The 18260-nt window shown below is 38.5% G+C and overlaps 1 protein-coding gene across 1 annotated transcript in view; it reads left to right on the top strand.

The window, feature by feature from the left end:
- Positions 1 to 18260, top strand: part of utrn (utrophin) — a gene marked incomplete in the record, with an annotated part of 237395 nt that overhangs the window by 201690 nt on the left and 17445 nt on the right. Inside the window, 3 exon segments of the mRNA XM_037685869.1 lie at positions 7046 to 7084; positions 7457 to 7522; positions 10166 to 10231. Of these exon segments, the coding sequence (XP_037541797.1) occupies positions 7046 to 7084; positions 7457 to 7522; positions 10166 to 10231 (171 nt within the window).

Raw genomic sequence — 18260 nt, 5'->3', positions numbered from 1 at the left:
CTACTTTTACTTGTACTACTATTCCTACTTTGCGGTTTTTCACTTATTGCGGGGCTTCAGAGTACGGATCCCCTGCGATAAACAAGAGACTACTGTATATGCTATTTTTATTTATAGCTGCTGTCTTATTAATTTTAGCTTTTAGGAATGATTTTGCTGTTTAGTTTCAAGATGCGGTTTTGATAATTCCAGTTTTAGCTACATTTAGCTGAAATCCATTATAAGCAACCGTTTAGCTCATTTTAGTTTTTAGCTGTGGTTCAGATAAATTTAGCATTTTGATAAGATTCAGCTAATTTTAGCTTCTTTTAGCTTCGTTTGAATTTTTGGTTTTAGCTACTATTTGTTCATTTTAGCTTTAAACTACAGTTTTGCTGATTTTAGCTTCTGTCTAGTTTTAAGTTTAACGTCATTAGTGGTGGCAGTATTTCTATGTTTACATGTAATTTAATGGTCAAGCTTCTGGTGCAGCCGGAGGCACGTGGGCAGCAGTCTCATATTTCTGTCAGACTAACTGTGTAGCTCATTAGTCCTGTCAAAGTTTAACTCTGTTTCTTCACACTGAGGTTGTTCAAAGAACATCTACAACATGTAAGATAATAATTGTTCGTAACACATTTACAAACCCCGCTTCAACAAAACATCCGAACCATCCGTTTCAGTCGTGTTACAGATTAAGACGCTCCTGTTCATTGATCGCTGTACATTGACTCAGTTTCACTTTTTCCAAGACAAAAATTGTTTTTTTGTCCAACCGTTTTACATTTATTTTAAATAACAAATGTGTGCTTAAATAAAAAAAAAAAAGTAAAAGCCTGTGTTGTAGTGATGATCAAAACAGTAGTTAAAATCAACATGCAGATGTAACAACACATGTGGAAAGAAATATCAGCTCTATTATTTGCAAATATAAGAATAGCTGTGAACTGATCTTGAAGCTGCTATAATACTGGTTGTACTAGTTTTTACAGTTCAGTAAGCAAATGACTCAACTCAAAGTTAAACAAAAATATTGGTAGCAGCGCCCACATTGACTCTAACTTCAGTCATTTTAGCTGCTAGTTATCGAAGCCCCAACAAAGCTCCCCATTTTTTAAAAGATTATATCTAAGCTGCAGATTTCTAGAAAAGGTTGTCTATTATGATGTATGCTGTAAAACTCCAAAATGTTATTTCAGTTTTGCATTTCCGCTACGTAATGAAACACTTTTTTGACGCTTTTTCCCTCTTTCATTAGTTTGTGTTGAATATGCCATCACATGTTTACCCCTCCTCACTCTTTCCTGGTTTCTTTAAAATACTTTGTAGTTTTGTATCGGTTTAAACACCTGTTCATTTCCCAACGCTGTCATCCAGCTTGAAGTTGCTCACACCGACACTGCTCAGCTGTACTTCACTGCCACTTACATTTTACCTTCCTCATCCATCCTCCTCCTCACCTTCCACCTCTCTCCATTCTCACCTCCACTCCACTCTGAAAAATGGCTCCTGCAGAGCTGCCTTCCTGATAAATGTCTCCAAAGGCTAGAAGAATTGGTGTGAGAGATCTTGTCAAAATATAGCTGAGGGGAAGGAAGACTCTGTGAAATTTACTGCTAGTTAACTGTCATTTCCTGCCTCTTGTGCTGGATCAGGTCTCTCCTCTAACTGTGAGCTATTTGTGTGTCTCTAAAGGCTTCTGGACACTCTGAAGAAGGTTTTTTTTTTTACATTGATCGAATACATTAGCGTTAGGCAATTCTCATTGTTATTTTATTCACATTTTTGTCCCGTCTTGGACTCTTCAACAGTTTTTTCAATGAAAATAACGAGAGCACTTGACTGAAATTGATTTTCCTCACTCGTGTTTATTAATCAAATAATACTTTTAAGTTACTGTTTTAATTATTCTACTCAAACATGATGTTAGTACTCTTTTTTTTTTTTTAATAGTGTGATGTCCTTAAATTCACCAAAGGCATATAGACATGCTGTTTGTTCAATAAAAATATCTTTGCATTATAAAGAGACACGCACGATGACAAGATTTTTTTCAACCCAGTTTACTTCAAGGGCAGAGTTCACCACAGGCTTACACAGAAGTTTTACTGGAGCCCCGGTCATGACGATCTGCAACGGGCATTGTACAGGAAGTGTTTTTATACACGCTTATCAGCACTAAAGGTCGTGACGCCCTTGGCTCCTCGGCTCACAGACCGTCCTTGGAGTCATCAGGTGCCTGCAGGCTCCTCTCTGAACTCGCACACATAGTTCAACGTTAATTTGGTTAGCAGTGATAAACATCCAGAAATTGTTAATAAATATCACCTGACAGTTCCCCTCTGTTCATTGGTGTTTTTCACATTATCTATAACTCCCTTGCATGTATGGATGCCATATGCATGTGGCGGCAACACCCCCTCAGGGCGAAAACGGTCCAATCGAGTGGGGAAACATTCAGCATCCCTCCCGGGTGGGGTCAGTTCAAAACGAATCATAACAACAACAAAAAACAAAATTGGTCTTTTCTTTCTCTTGCTGTGTTTACCTGTTGAACAAATAGAGTTTATGCTTTTCATTATTTTACTCCAAACCTTTCTAATTCAAAGTCAGACTTTTCTTAGAACCTGAAGTCTTTATATTTGTCGCATCAGAAAAGAAAACTAGATTCCTTTTCTGAATAATTGCCATCTCTAACAAGTTAATGTAAGGCCTCCTCTCCATTCTTCTAACGTCATTTCTTTTCTTCTTTTTTATATATTCCACCCACTCTTGTATTTCTTCTTGACAGAGAGCAAAACACCACCTACTCCCGCCTCCCACTTCTGTTTTTGCTTCATGTCACACCACACAGGATGGTTTGGTTTTTTTTGTCACAGCCACATTTGATCATTTGAAAGAACCACTCTAATATTTCTCCACTCAATTCTGGTTTTTGCTTCTCGGCCTTCATGAACAGATGGAGGATAGGTGTTCGCGCTCCATTAGGCTTTGCACAGACGTTAATGAGCCTGATCATGGCTGTGACAGCTGCCGGTGAAATCTTGTTGTTGGTATATTTTTTGTTTTTGTTTGTTCAGAAATAAAAATCCAGACCTAAAATGTTCCCGTCTTGGAAGGCAAGATAAACTTGGCATTGCGTGTGTCCTGCGAAGCAACTGGAGCCAGAGTGCAGCTCAAATCTGTGCATTTCAACTAAACTTTTTAGCATTTTTACATTGAAATGTTACTAATACATTGAGTGGACTTTAGATCTGGATAATCAGACTGTTTTCACAGATTGATATTGAACAACGTGACGAATCAAAATATAATTTTCAACTGTTCAAAATAACGTCTTCACAGCATAAAGATATTTTAATTAATCTGTTTATAGATGTTACTAAAGTAATCTATTAAAATTTGTTCTTTAATTTATTATCTATTTTCTCTGGTCTAAGAGAAAGAAGATTTTTGTTAATAACTACATAAAACTTATGGGGTTGTTTTGTTACATTTTTATTATCATCAGTTAAAATGGATTTTTGTCTGAGTGCATGTGCGTGCATTTGTTAGCAAAATATCTGACACTTACAGAACGTAACCACTGCACGGCCGTCTAACTGATTGAGTAAACTTGACTGGCAATCCCTCTATCTCAGTTAATTTTACAGCTGAAACTTGAAGTGGTAGTAGCTGAGAGTCCTTCACAGCACGTGCTCTGAGTGCCAACAGATCGCACAGGATCGTAACCTTATTTTAAAAAAATCGACCAAAACAAATTAATAACAGTCATTTTTCAGGAAATGATTATCTAAATTTAAGGTTTAAAACTGATTTGCAATCATTTGAAGAATACTTTTATTTATTTATTTTTTTAAACACAAATTCTTAAAACGTCTCCATTCAGACGCATACATGACGGACAATGATGTGTATGAGATCATTCGGTCTCGGATATTTCTTTTTTCGTTCCCAGTCGTTTCTCTTAAATTGGCAGCGTTTGCTGTTGTTTTTTTTATAGGTAACTGGAAGAAGAAACAAACCAGGGACCAGCGAGAGCAGGAAAAAAACTGCTAACTGTAACAAAGTGACTACCGCAGCACGATGGACCGAATTGATTTTCAGAAACTTTTCAAGGCAGTCACAGAGGAAGGAAAACCATGAGAACAGGGTAACGCACACGCTGCGTATTTTGACAAATCCACAGAGTGATGACGAGAGACATGGGCTCTTTAGGCAGTTTGTTCAGTTTTTCCTCAGTCAGCAGTTCCACATTGTCCAAAGTACAACAAGAAGGAGCAAACCAACATCTCAGTGTTATAGTGTCGTTTAAACAAGCACCTTCGTGCCCCTCTGAACAGGTTACAAATATTTTGTAAATATTGCCATTTTTTCTTTTGGCGCCGTGTTTGAATGCATCATTCTACCTTGAGCATGCATCAGGATATCATTCTACCTTATTCTGAATTGGGATTAGTTTATTCTAGAAGTGTGCCGCTCGAGGTGGCCACGTTGGAGTAGCTCTGTTACATTCATTCATTCTGAGATTTTCCTTTTGGAAACTTTACTTCCATTATGGACGTTAATTTTTTGGGGGATGATTGTTTCCTCTGGTATTGGATGCTGTGCAGCTGGAAGGATTTTTACTGCAACTTTATTTTAGTTTTGGACATTTATAATGCGTAACCATGGCAACAAAGTGGAGGGGGTTTTTTTGCAGCTGGGAGCCGCTGATTAGCATCTCAAAAGCTCAAATAAGATCTCAGCTACAGCCCCAAATCTCAAATAAGTTGAAAAGGAGGCGCCGTGGATGCATTCCCGTTTCTCTGCCGGCTATGCTCGGGTGCCTGACCAATGAGATCCTGGTAATAGCAGGAAATGTGGTTTGTGACAGAAGCAGAAAGACCGGAATCATCCCAGCCAGCTGTCCGCAATGACAAGGATCTCGGCAGGTTGCTGGGAGAAGTGGCCATCGCTCTGGGAGGACTTCAGCCCGGCATTCAGAGGAGCCGAGATGCCACCCGAGTCTGGGTGGATGGATTGGAGGGCATCTATTTATTATTTATTTATCAACCTTTATTTAACCAGGCCAATCCCATTGAGATCACTGATCTCTTTTGCAAGGGAGGCTTGGGCCTGAAGGCAGCCTAACATGCATGTTTTTGATCTATGGGAGGAAACCGGAGCACTTGGAGAAAACCCACACAAGCACGAGAAGAACATGCAAACTCCACACAGAAAAACCCCAGATACAACCGGGGATTGAACCCAGGACCTTCTTGCTGTAAGGCAACAGTGCTAACCACTGAGCCGTCTGCAGCCAGTTTCTTCGGGTCCACTGTGGGACGGACATTTACAAGAGATCCTTCCTGTCTACAGCCATCGCATCTATAACATCTCTTAATGAAACAAGGATAACAAGTTACAACAACATTTAATTTCCCTTAGAGATTAATAAAGTATTTTTGAATTTGAATTCTATGAACAAGGCTAATTTTTATTTTTACCTTTTTCCTTATGAACTTTGTTTATAAGTCACGCCGAGTAGATATTTAGCTCACTATGTGTGAACATACAGGAGTTCTGTTTGTCACTCATCATACAGCAACGTCTATAACATCTGCTATGCAAGCTGCTTCTTCCATGTCGAGGTGGAAACTGTCACAGAATATATTTCAGACAAGTCTGAGCAAAAGCAACTTGGTCCTACTAAGATTTTATAGTTTGCACACCGACTCTGCATTAGAGCAAAAAAGTTTTTTTTTAAAATTCACCTTTTTCCTCCTGGTTCATCGGATTTTTCGTCCACACCCTGAAAACTTCTTGCATACACTCAAATGGCTGCTAATCTGCAGTAAACGAAACCACCATGTTTTGTATTTGTCAGAATTTCACAGCTTTAACAAGGTTTTAGAAAGAAACACTCGCCTGTCCATGTTACTGACCACTGAATCAGCACGTTTTTTGTTTGACTAAAAGATCATCTCCGTGTATGAAAATAGCAGCAATTATCACATATTGAAAACTAGAGACTTTACACTTGTTAAAATTCATGAGCTAACCTTAAAACCTCATTTTCACACATTAAAATTCTCACATGTACAATATTGCTCATAACTGAAGAAAATCAGTTTCTTATTGAGTCTAGCATTGAAATGCATAACACAACTTTGTAAAATAAAAAACTAATGATAAATTGGGTCTTTAGGCACTTTATAAAATTATGAGACAAATGCACAAAGATACCAGTTACACATATGGTATTTTAGCAATAACAAGGTGATTCTTAAACGTCTATTAGCTGAAAACATTTAACAAATACACCACAAACTACACCAATCTGTGTATTTTGTATCTTGGATATCACTCTCTTGGTGTCGACATCGTAATTTATGCGTCAAACTCGTATTTTTGGATTTTCCTGTAGATTCTACTAAAGAAATTTAAATAAATTGTGTTTATAAGAGGCTGCTCATTTAAATTAATTTTTAACTGGGTTATTTTATACTTCACATAAGCTTGTGCTTTCAATTTTGGAGCCTATTTATGCCTAAATGATTCATTAGTCAACTTTAACTGGCATAAAAATATTTAAAAATATTTAATGTTTTAGTGATCGTAATGAGAAATTAAGAGGAAAGGTAGCCAATTTTTTTAAAGAAATTCGAAGAAACTTTTATCAAAACCACTTTTAAAGATGACCATAATGTCTGTCTGCTTGGTGCAAAATTTAAAGAAATGAGAGATAACTGGAGACTTTTGCATAGTACATTTAAAGTATTTTTGTTTAGTAATTTCCTTGTTTTTGACCGTTTCGCATAATTTATCCTCTTTTCTGAAGCAGAGTTTCGATAATGTCGCAGCCCTGTGATTTATATAAACGGTACCTTCATCTCAGTGATCAGATTACAATCTTCCTCATTTGTCGAGTGCAGCTGCTCAGCGACTGAACAGATTTTTTTCCCTTCTCCTCTTCCTCTCATCTGTTGTGCTTTCTGTCTCAGACCCACTAAGTGATTTTTGATCCTAAAATGAATTTTTATGGTACTTTTACTTCCCCTCCCTCCTTCCAATTCTCTTCCAGTCCCGTCACCCTCATCAGCATGTGTCCGGAGGAGTACGAGTGAGTATCAGTACCAACAGCAACTACACCTCGTCTCCAGAGGGGAATGTGTTCAGTCGACACCTCACTCATCTCACCCCCCACCCCCCTTACCAACTAGATCACAACCGCAATGCATGTTGCATGTCTGCCTGATCCACTGGTTGAACTTGCGATCACCTTCTTATTAACTAGTCCCAGTCGGCCCGTCCAAAACCATCCAGCTGCTTTGTAGCTTATCTCACCCCCATATTTCTCTCTTTAGGATCAGCTTATTTGTTTCTCGGTGAAGCTCCGAGGGGCTGTAGGGTGGTGTCTGAACGATTGCATGAGCGTCTGTGTTTTTTAATGGCACCAAATCTCATTCATCTCCATTACCCCATTCATTTCCAGGCTGTCCCAGACACCTCAGACCTCTCATGATGACACCCACTCCAGGATAGAGCAGTATGCCAGCAGGTACGCACTGCAGTCTCCTGCCGCCATCTCATCAGCTCTGATGCATGAACACACACGATGTCACGACTATCCTGTTTGTGAAAAGTCTGAAAACAAGAAACCAAACTCCAAAAGGCTTAAAGTCAATCATTAAAAACTCAAAACAGTTGTTAGTGTAGCCTACTTTACTCAATAAAGGTTCCTAATGATATCCTGATGCATGCTCAATAATCTGATAATCTCACATCTCAGTAATTTGAGAGGAGTGAAGGAAGCCATCTTTGTAAAGAGAAACCGTCCATCATTAAACGGGGTGGAGACCTCCGTGTCCAACTGTCCTCTTATGCAGTTATTGCTAGTGTCACTCAGCCCTCTGTGAATAGCAAGCAGCCATCAGGGCACTAACGATCGGTCGTTAGGCTGATGGTCCTCCTTTTACATGTGAACAACTAATTTTGGCTGTCGCCAGCAAAAGATCCACTATGAGAAGGTGCTGCTTATAAAACTGAGTTTATTGCAGCTCTTCAGACTGACCAAGTATTTTGGATAAAAAATTTAACGTTTCAATTAGAAGAATCCATCCAGAGGACCTGACTGAACTTTTTTAGGTTCCTAATGATAAAGTAGATTACCTGTGTATTGACATTCAAATAAAAAAAAATTTAAGCTACAGGTTAGTGATATATATTTTATTAAGCTTCATGAGTAACTTTACTTAAAATACAAAAAAGTAGCTTCTAACCACTTTAATGTTTTTTTAGAAATAGATCAACTTTTGTTCATTTAGAGAAATGTTGGTAACAAGTAGTCAAATCTTTGCATACATTTGCACAAACAACTCTTAATGTTGCACATAACAGTAAAACAAAATTCTCATCATCATTGGAGGAAAAACTGCTTTTCTCTCAATTGCAGCCAATTAAAAAAAAATCATGCAGCATTTAAAAAACTCTGGTTGCATTCCAACTTTGTTTGTAATTTAAATACATCATTATATATATATATATATATATATATATATATTTTATGTTCTGGACCGGATATTACAAAAGATAGATCAAATATTCAAATGTTAATAAATTGAAGTGTAGATTAAATAAAAAATAAAATGGTTGAAAAATTCAACTAGGTGATTCAAAACTTGTATTGATGGTTTGGAAAGTTTGCGTTCTTGTAATTATTTCTAATAGATCTAGACTGAAGTTCCGGTTTTGGTGAGTTTTTGTTCTTCGAGCCTCCGCTTGCCGTTCTTAACTCACAGAGGTGACAACGAGCACCTCATCTCCTTCAGCGTTAACTTGTGCTTTTTTTGTGTCCCTCTCTATAAACTGTAGAGATTTCTCATCAGTAAATCTTAAACGATGAGCCGGTCTATACATCTTTAGCTCATCTTGTTGATTTCTAACCTGTTTGGGTCATTTCTTTTTAATTCCTAGTTTGAGTTTTAGAAAATCAGTTTGGCCGATTGGGCATCCCTCAATCCATAAATCTGCTGCAAATTAAATTTTAAATATTTATAAGAAGCAGCCTAAAGTGTGAATAAATGCGTATCTAATATTTTCAGTAACATTTATCCACATATTATAAATAAACATGGTTACACTGCACAAATGACGTGCCATTAGCAACTTTTTAGACCACCAGCAGCCATAAACAGTCCTTTGGAAGATCAGCTCATTATTTCCTGTTTGCATACACTAAACGTCAGATGACTGTCAGAGTCCTCTGAAGCCAGTCGCCCCTTCGGCTGATGACGTTCCGGGTTTTCGGCTGTGATCACAGTCGCAGCAGATCGGTCTGATAACCGCTTTCAGCTGCCCGCTTCAAAAGAGCTCGCCATATCCGCCGCCACATCTGTGTTCGCAGCGTGCGAGCTGCAGAACGCCACAAACAACACTGTTCTGCTGCACCAACATTAACGCCCTGTAATGTCCGAGATATATATTTAGGCAAATGAGAAACTTTTCATCAGTCCTTTCTTTCCCCGTGGATAAACGTCCAATCAAATCTTTTAATCTTAAAAGCGAACGAGAAGTATCCGTGTCGAAATCTGACTGTGCGCAGAGCTTTAATCATAACGGTTCATGTGATGCAGCGCCGTTTTATCTGGCCCGTAATTTCTAATTGGTCGCGCACCATTAACCTTCGCTTAGTGTCTCCGTCTTCAGTGTGTCATTAACAAAGACACACGCGAGCCGAGGGAATAACAAGTTAAATGACATTACACCGCAGCTCACACGTACCGCAGAGTTTTGAGAATTTTAACTTCTCCCTCCAGTCACATTCGGTCAGAGCTCAATTTCATAATTAATTATACATTTCTTAATGTGTTGGACAGTCCTGCTCTTTCTGTACTGCAGGATTTAGTGGACACGCTCAGGGAAACAGCTCAGCTACATAGTTAACACATCTCCACGGTACATACTTGTCCACACACTCTCAGGTGTTTGTGAGAGGATATATTGAACCTAGACTGCACCAACTTAGATTAATCTTTTTATTTCTTCTAACTGCTGTGGTTGGTTGTCATTTGACGGGCCTGCAGATTTAATTCCACGTTTTAATTTTAATTGGCGCCCTACCTTCATGTTGATGTCCTCATTGTGTTGTGCATCTTAATGAGGCCTTCAAGTGTCGGGCTTTAACCCGTTCTTTATTTCTCAGGTTGGCTCAGATGGAGCGCTCCAACGGATCTCTGCCCACTGACAGCAGCTCAGCCACAGGAAGCATGTGAGTCATTTCTGGTCATTTTCCACAGATTTTATCACTGCTCTTTGGTATTTAATCAGACTCTTTGTAGAGCTGTCTGTTGGAGCTGCTCTCTAAATCAAATCAGAGCTGATGCACAATGTTTCAACAATATTGAAGCCACTACACACGTTTTACTTGGATTAAAGAGAACTAACGCTGAAAACTGCCCTCCAGATAAGTGTAATATTAAAGCACTATGGGATGTTTCTGTCAGGTCAATTTACTTTTTATGGTTTATGCCAGTAGTGGTTGTTATTTTCTCTTGTGAAATGGTCAAAATGGTTGTGTTTTACAACTGTATACACCTTTGACACAGTGTTTGAACTAAAACAGATTTAATATAAGCAAAATATCTTGTATTTAAATGGTTTTGATGCTCTGGGTGCAGTGTTTTTCATAGTTTTGTGCACTTTGGAAATTCCACGAGACTTGGACAATTTTCTGAACAAAGAGAAATAAATGTTTGTCGTGTCAAGTTAGATCAACTTGAGATGTGACATGTTTTACATATTCCATGTCTTGAGTGATCTGATGCAATACTTTTAGAGATTTTCTATATTTCACCAATATTTCCCCATCAAAGTATATACTGGTATTGTTTTTTTTTTTTTTCTCTATTGCAACTTTTTAACATTTTCCAATTCTTCAACCCTTAGATGAAATCAGACTACCTGAACTAAACCTAACACAGGGTGTCCACACATCCTAAAACATCTTAAATCTAAAATCAAGGCCTGTCTTAAATTTGTCTTAATTTCATTGTCTTAAAATTTAATGATTTAAATTATTTTAAAAAATGCGTCCGTTGATTTTAAATGTGTTACTCAAAGATCTTAAAATGTGTCGGGTCAGGAGGGATTAATGCTCTCTGTCATCACAATGGCTTTTTGTCATCTTTAAAAATGAGGAGAAGGATTAAAAAAAATGAAATGTATTCATCCTGCGGGACTTTTCTGTCAGACAAAAGTTTTACAATGAGTCGCACGTAGACTTCTTCCGTGCTTTCTGAACTTGCGTTTTCTTTTATAGTCTATGGCTCAAACCAACTGTGACTCGAGGCGACTGAGGCTACTTTCTACTAGCGGCTGATATGTATGCTTGCTAGCTAGCTAATCTGCGACTAAATCATGTGTTGGTGCAAATGTATGGACAGTTGGCTGGACAACGTCTTTGTGTTTGAAGGCAAAACTGGAAATTAAGACACAATTGAGCCTCATGCCATGAATGTATTCAGTAAATGTCTGTTTCTGTTGGATGTTTCCAACTAAATAACTGCACTTGTTCATACAACTATTGAACCAGAGAGCACTGAATATCACTTTATGTTCAATAAACAGACAAAAACTAAACCTGAACTTATTTTATTGCAGGATTTCTCCAACCATTACCTATATTTATAGAGTTTTTATGGTCTTAAATTTCATTCAAGAGGGTATTAAAAAGGTCTTAAAAAGTCTTAAATTTGACTTGCTGAAACCTGCAGATACCCTGTAACATTTTTCTGAGTAAATGTTATAAACACATGCACAAAGTCAACCGAGTATAAAACTAAATGAAAACATTTAAATTTGTTGGTGTTTAGTGTCTTGAAGTAGTTTCACTTTTTTGATGGATTCCAAAAATTACTTTCTTACTTACTACTTAAATTAATAAAACAAAAGAAAAAAAAAAACTATCAAAGGTCATTTATGATAAACGAGTGGTTGGTTGTAGTTTGGTTATTTACTTAAAAAATATTTAGGAAGGATAAAGGTTTTTTGGAATTGGGTGATTGACAGTTGCAGCTGTCAGGATGTGAGATGAAAACATGACAGAGTGGAGAAAGGGGTCAAATACTAAGCTACTGCAGAACATTTAGGTTGAAGGACGTGTTTTTAAACTGAAGATCTTAATCAAGAAATTAGCTTTAAATGCCCTCTAAGCTCACAGACACATTATCTTCACACCATGAATTAAAGATCACCGTCTTTATTGTGGAATCATTTGTTGAATTGAGTTTTTGTAGATTGCCAAGATTTCATGAATCAAAGGTTTATTTGATAGATTTGGACATGTGTCAGATGCACCAAAAAGCTCCTTTTTTGGTGCAGTTTTTGTTTTTTTGTTTTTGTCCTCTAAATAATTGTATTTATCATAAAGTCGAAGAATACACAGTTGAGCTGAAATGTGTGCACCTGGAGAGCTGAGAGTTTCCAGAGATGCTGCTTCTAAAAAGAAAGAGAATTGAGTTTTGGGGTTTCTTCAAAGGAATTCTTTTAAAAAGTTGTATTTCCAGTGCAGCGCCTGAAAGACATTTGGGATTCTTCAGTAAAAATAAAATTAAACCTTCGGCTTCATTGTGTTGTAGATTGCATCCTTTACCGATGCACCGTGCGGATCATGTAGGAGAAATATGTACATCTAAAGAAAAGCTGTTTACTGTCATTGTTGTTCTGTGAATCATTCTGGGGGCAGAAGAATAACGGGACATTTTGATGTGCAGGCAACAACAGAAACGGGTGGATTTATATTCCTCTTAAAACTTTACTAACGTGGCTCAGACACTTTACCACCGCTCCTCCTTGTGCCGCTCTGTGCAGCGCAGTGTGCCTTTTTCAAGAGAAGCCATTATCATTGCCTGCTCTTAAAAATATATAATCACACCGACATCTGCAGAGCACTAATTAGCTGAAGAAGATGAGGGTTTGAAGGCTAAAAGATCCAACAGCAGAGACCCAAGAACACAGAATATAATTTTAGATGGCTCACTTTAACACAAGTTTTTATCTATGGATGCACAATATTATCGGCATGTTATCGGCATTGGCCGATATTGGCGATAAAGTTCAATATCGGCCATTCCATCAAATAACTCACCGATATAAAAGACGCTGTTTTTATATGACAACCCAGTGACAAGGATGCCTGCAGTGGCAGCACAACATTATGACATTACGCGCGCCTACCTGATGTCACGGCGGAGAGGAAAATTCAAAATGTCGGCAGTGTGGAAGGTTTTTTTCGTTAGTGAGGATGTCGGATTCTGAAGATTTTTGTACTACAGTATGTTGAGCCTCGCTACATCGTCCCCAGTCGGAGATATTTTTTCTGACGTAACCGTACCCGAGTTAAGGCTCCAGTATACTGCCGCGTATGTCCGTTCACGCGTACGTACGCGTGTACTGTATGCAGAGGGTTCAGACATGATACTCCAGTGTACACCCTGAGCAGCTGCAGAGCAGCTTCACAGACAAGGGGCGTTTACCTTCGGGACAAATTGAGGTCTCCGATTGGTCATTTGCTGACACGCCTACTGGATTGATTGACAGGTTGGAAAAAAGAAAAAAAAAGCGAGCGCTGGCAGCCTGAGCCGCAGCGGTGTTCTGTGTTTATATGTTGTTAATAAAAAGATCTAAACATTTTTTTTTTAAAACAACGAGCGCTGGCTCTATAGCCCACACATCAGACCAGCCCACCAGGAAATCTCCAGACCCTCCTGCAGCCACGCTGGACCTGAGTTTAATTCGCTCGTGACAAATTCCTTCATTTCTCACCATTTCAGTCATGGCATCAACGGAGGAGAAAGAGATCACTGCCTCTTGGCAAAAAAACAAAAGAAAAGGCCAGATCAGGGATGAAGAAGGAGAATTTAATACATTGGTGTTGTATACAAAACAGTCCGTCGCTAGGCAGTTTATTGTGCGACACCGCGTACGCGTATGCGGTCGTAAAAATTTGAGCTTTGCACGGAGGGTACGCTGGGAGGTACGCACGTACCTCTGCGTACGTACGTGCGTACCTCTGCATATGGATGTACGTGGCAGTATACTGGGGGCTTTACAAGCCGTCATTTCTGACGTCATTGAGAAGCTAACAGCTGATAACACTTGAGTGAGTTTTACCACAAACATCTGGACGTCGTGTTAGCCCCATTAGCATGATTAGTCTTGCAGCACAATGGATAGACAAAAACTTTGAACTTAAAAAGGCTGTCCTTAATGCACAAGAGCGCAGAGGATCCCACACTGCAGCTAGGAACCTGGAACAAGCCTCCACAAGTGAGACAACATCGTAGGTGACTAATGCTAATAAATAACATTTAATACTTATCATTTAATATACGTCAAAGTGCTTTGCATATGACTGTTACTGAATACGTTACCAGCTCTTACAGCTGTTGCACAATTTTTGTAGCAAATAAGCCTAAATAAGAGGGCTATGTTCTGACAAAGGAAAGTATACTAAAAATATCTGTATCGGTTATCGGCCAAATAAGTTTTAATATATCGGATATCGGCTAAAAATCCAATATCGTACAACCCTATGTTTATCTGTTGTCTTCATTTGAAGAGAAGAGCATAATTCTCCCTAGAAAAATAAAGATGCAAACATTAAACACACCCGTTTGGACATAAATAGAGTTTTTGTGACTTTCCGGTATTCATATAAGTCATGAAACCTTGTAGGAACACAGCTTACAGGGCTCTGGTGTTCCGCTTATTATTTTGTATTTTATTTATTCAACTTTTATTTAACCAATGTCTTCATCCCAGGGTTTATCGCCCTTCCAGGCCTCCTCCAAGGCATAATTGGACCTCCCTAATCTTGAGTATTTTATATTATTTGTGGGTTTGATCTCAACCTCTTATTCCTCCTAACTTGACACCAAGGAAGTCCCATTTAGATTAAAAATCTCTTTTTCAAGGGCGACCTGATCAAGAAAAATGGCAGCAAAAAGAAAACATCAAATTGGGAAACATTAAAAATCAAACAATTGAAACAAATTAAGAACAACAGGTACAAGTTCTCAAGTTGACCTCAAGTCCTTTCAAGTTTGATTTAAAAGCCCTCGATGAAATCAACTCAGTTTCCAGTGTCTGCAGTATATTCCATGTAGAAGGTGCAGAATGGACAAAAGCCTTTTTCCTCAATTCAGTGTAGGTAAACGGAACAAAAAGCATAGATAATCTTGTAAGCAGATGAAGTAAGAGCCAGCATCTCTCTGTACAACTGCAGTGCAGGAATAAAAGAGAAAAAGTCCACATATCGCCTTGTATAGGAATTTAAACCAATGATGAGCCTTCTCGCAGGCCTAGAGTATAACACAGGGATGTGTCAACACCTTACAATTTATAAGGAACCTCAGAGAGGCATGATGAACAGGTTCATCCGTTCAAAGACACTGAGCAGACGTGTTCATATACAACATATTTTCATTTTTCTACCCAGTATTTATTTGCTTAAGTAGTTTTCCTAATCAAGAAAGCCCAGCTTTAGTTAAAGTAGTGTTTTTTTTCATTCAGCCTTTATTTAGACAGGTTAATCCCATTGAGCCTCGAGGACTCATTTACAAGAGAGACCTGATTTCAACAAAGAATGATGACAACAGTGGACAACAGCGACAACAATAGACAGTTATAAAAAGGCATACGGATTATTTTTTTTCCCACAAATTAAAATAAGTAACAAAATCAGTTAGATTATAAGGTGAATGTAGAAAACTAAAAACAGGAACATGTCTGCATTAGTCCTTGCCAGGAGTCCAACAGATTCTTAAGCCACTTAGAGATTTAAAGGTTGAGAGCTTCCGGTCTTTTTGCAAGGTATTCCAGGAAACCGGAGCAGAGTAGGAGTAGGAAATTTTGAAATAATAACCAGGCTCTGAACATGAAACGATTGAATTTAAGGCGTCATTTAGCACAGCATGAACTGACATTAAAAATTGATTTCATAAAACCTCACATTAGAGCTAATTAATGCTTGTCTTTTAAAATAGAATTGGTGCTGTTAGAAGTATAATTAGCTACAGTTCTTTGAAAAGTTTGGAATACAGTTAGGTTAGATAAGTGCTGATATATTAACTGTATGTATTGTATTTTTACAACAACAAAAAGTGACCCAAAGTATTCATCCATCCATTATCTTACACTTATTCTGAAGTCAGGTCACGGGGGCAGCAGCTTGAGCAGGTTGGCCCAGACGTCTCTTTCCACAGCCACCTCTTCCAGCTCTTCTGGGAGGATTCCAGGACGTTTCCAGTCCAGCTGAGAGACATAGTTTCTCCAGCTTGTCCTGGGTCTTCCCCGGGGTCTCCTCCCAGTTGGACATGCCCAAAGCACCTCCCTAGGGAGGTGCCCAGGGGGCATCCTTACCAAATACCCGAACCACCTCAACTGGCTCCTTTCGATGTGGAGGAGCAGCAGTTCTACTCCATGTCTGTCCCAGATGACTGAACTTCTCACCCTATCTCTAAGGTAGAGTCCGTCCACCCTGCGGAGGAAACTCATTTCAACTGCCTGTATCCGCGATCTCATTCTTTCAGTCACTACTCAGAGCTCGCGACCATAGGTGAGGGTAGGAACATAGACCAACCGGTAAACAGAGAGTTTTGTCTTGCAGCTCAGTGCCCGCTTCACCACAACGGACTGGCACAGCGTCTGCAATACTGCAGACGCTGCACCAATCCATCTATCAATCTCACGCTCCATTCTTCCCTCACTCGTGAACAAAACCCCGAGATACTTGAACTCCTCCACTCGAGGCAGAACCTCACCCTCGACCCGAAGAGAGCAATCCACCCTTTGCCGACTGAGGACCATGGCCTCAGATTTGGAGGTGCTTGTTCTCATTCCAGCCGCTTCACACTCGGCTGCAACCGCTCCAGTGAGAGCTGGAGAATTTAACCCAAAGAATCCAAAGTATTATAAAGTCCAAAATCTTACAATAGAATTTTGAAAAAATATAAAGTTTTCAACGTTTAGGTAAATAATTTATTGTTGCATACAGTATTTATAAGAGCAAAATGTTGTGAGCGTGCATATACTGTTTGATTCTAACATCAATTTGAACACATCGTTAAAAACAAATTAAATCTGAAGACCTTTGAGAAAGGGTTTATGTCCATCAGACAGGGAAATGTTCTTAATTTACTTTTAGTTCAAACTTGATCAGATTGTCTACATGTTAGAGAAAAAGCTCCTGTTCACTGGAGATATTTTGACTGGCCAAAGCAGGAAGTTCAGAAGTACAATAACAATGGCTGCCCGGAACCCTGGAGAAGATCCTGCTGCTGTTCTTACTGTAATCATTAATATGATTTACTCGAGCATTAAAAAGAACACGGGCATTATTTTCACTCATTAAGTCTGCACTTTTAATACTTTGAGAAGTCCAAAGGTCTCCAATAAAAGAAGATTTACTCTGGATCTCCAGGGGAATTCAGGTTATCTTCTGAGCTTTTGTTTCACTGGTTTAATGTTAAAAACAAGCGTGTGCACGACAGAGCTGCAAGGATAAAACACATGCACAGTGTTATAACACATTAGCAGATTTCCAAATGCAGACATTAATTCAGCACAATCATTTTTACTTGCAACTAGAGAAATTGCATTTCCTGCAGAAATGCAGTGTGAATGCTTATTGCTTAAGAACTTGCTGAAATTAGCTAAACACATGCTGAAATCTAGCTGATATGGAAGAACAAGCCTAAGTTAGTAGAAGAAAGCATAAAGAACGCATATTTGCTGAATTTGGTTTAAATAAGCAGAAATAAGCACAAAAAGCTGAATTGGCACAAAAAAAGGCTGAAAAGGTACAAAGAAGCTTAAAGTACCAGAAGGAAGTGGAAGGAGCTGAAATAAGCTCCAAAAATGTGGAATTAGCTGAAAAGGGTAAATTTAGCACAAAACAGCAAAATAATAGCTGAAATAGCATAAAAAGCTGAAATTAGCAACAACAAAAAAGTTAATTAGGCAAAAAGTAGCTGAATTTACCATGAAAAACTAGATTTTATCTGAAAACTGCTGAAATTAGCTAAAAATGCTAAAAACTAGCTGAAAAGGTAGAACAAGCTGAAATTGGCAGAAGAAAGAAAACGTTTGTCTAATTAGGCTGAAAGAAGCAGAAATGAGCAGAAAAATGTGAAAATTATCTGAACAAAGTTTAAATAAGCGCCCTTCTCGTGAACGAGGTGAACGTTTTATATGAGTTGTTGAAATGGCACAAAAATTGTGGAACAAGAAAGATGCTG

The sequence above is a fragment of the Nematolebias whitei genome, chromosome 12 (assembly GCF_014905685.2).
Source record: "Nematolebias whitei isolate Nwh7 chromosome 12, NemWhi1, whole genome shotgun sequence".
NCBI classification, from domain to species: Eukaryota; Metazoa; Chordata; class Actinopteri; order Cyprinodontiformes; family Rivulidae; genus Nematolebias; species Nematolebias whitei.
The sequence above is the reverse complement of the archived record's forward strand: the minus strand, read 5'-3'. Positions and strand labels throughout refer to the sequence as shown.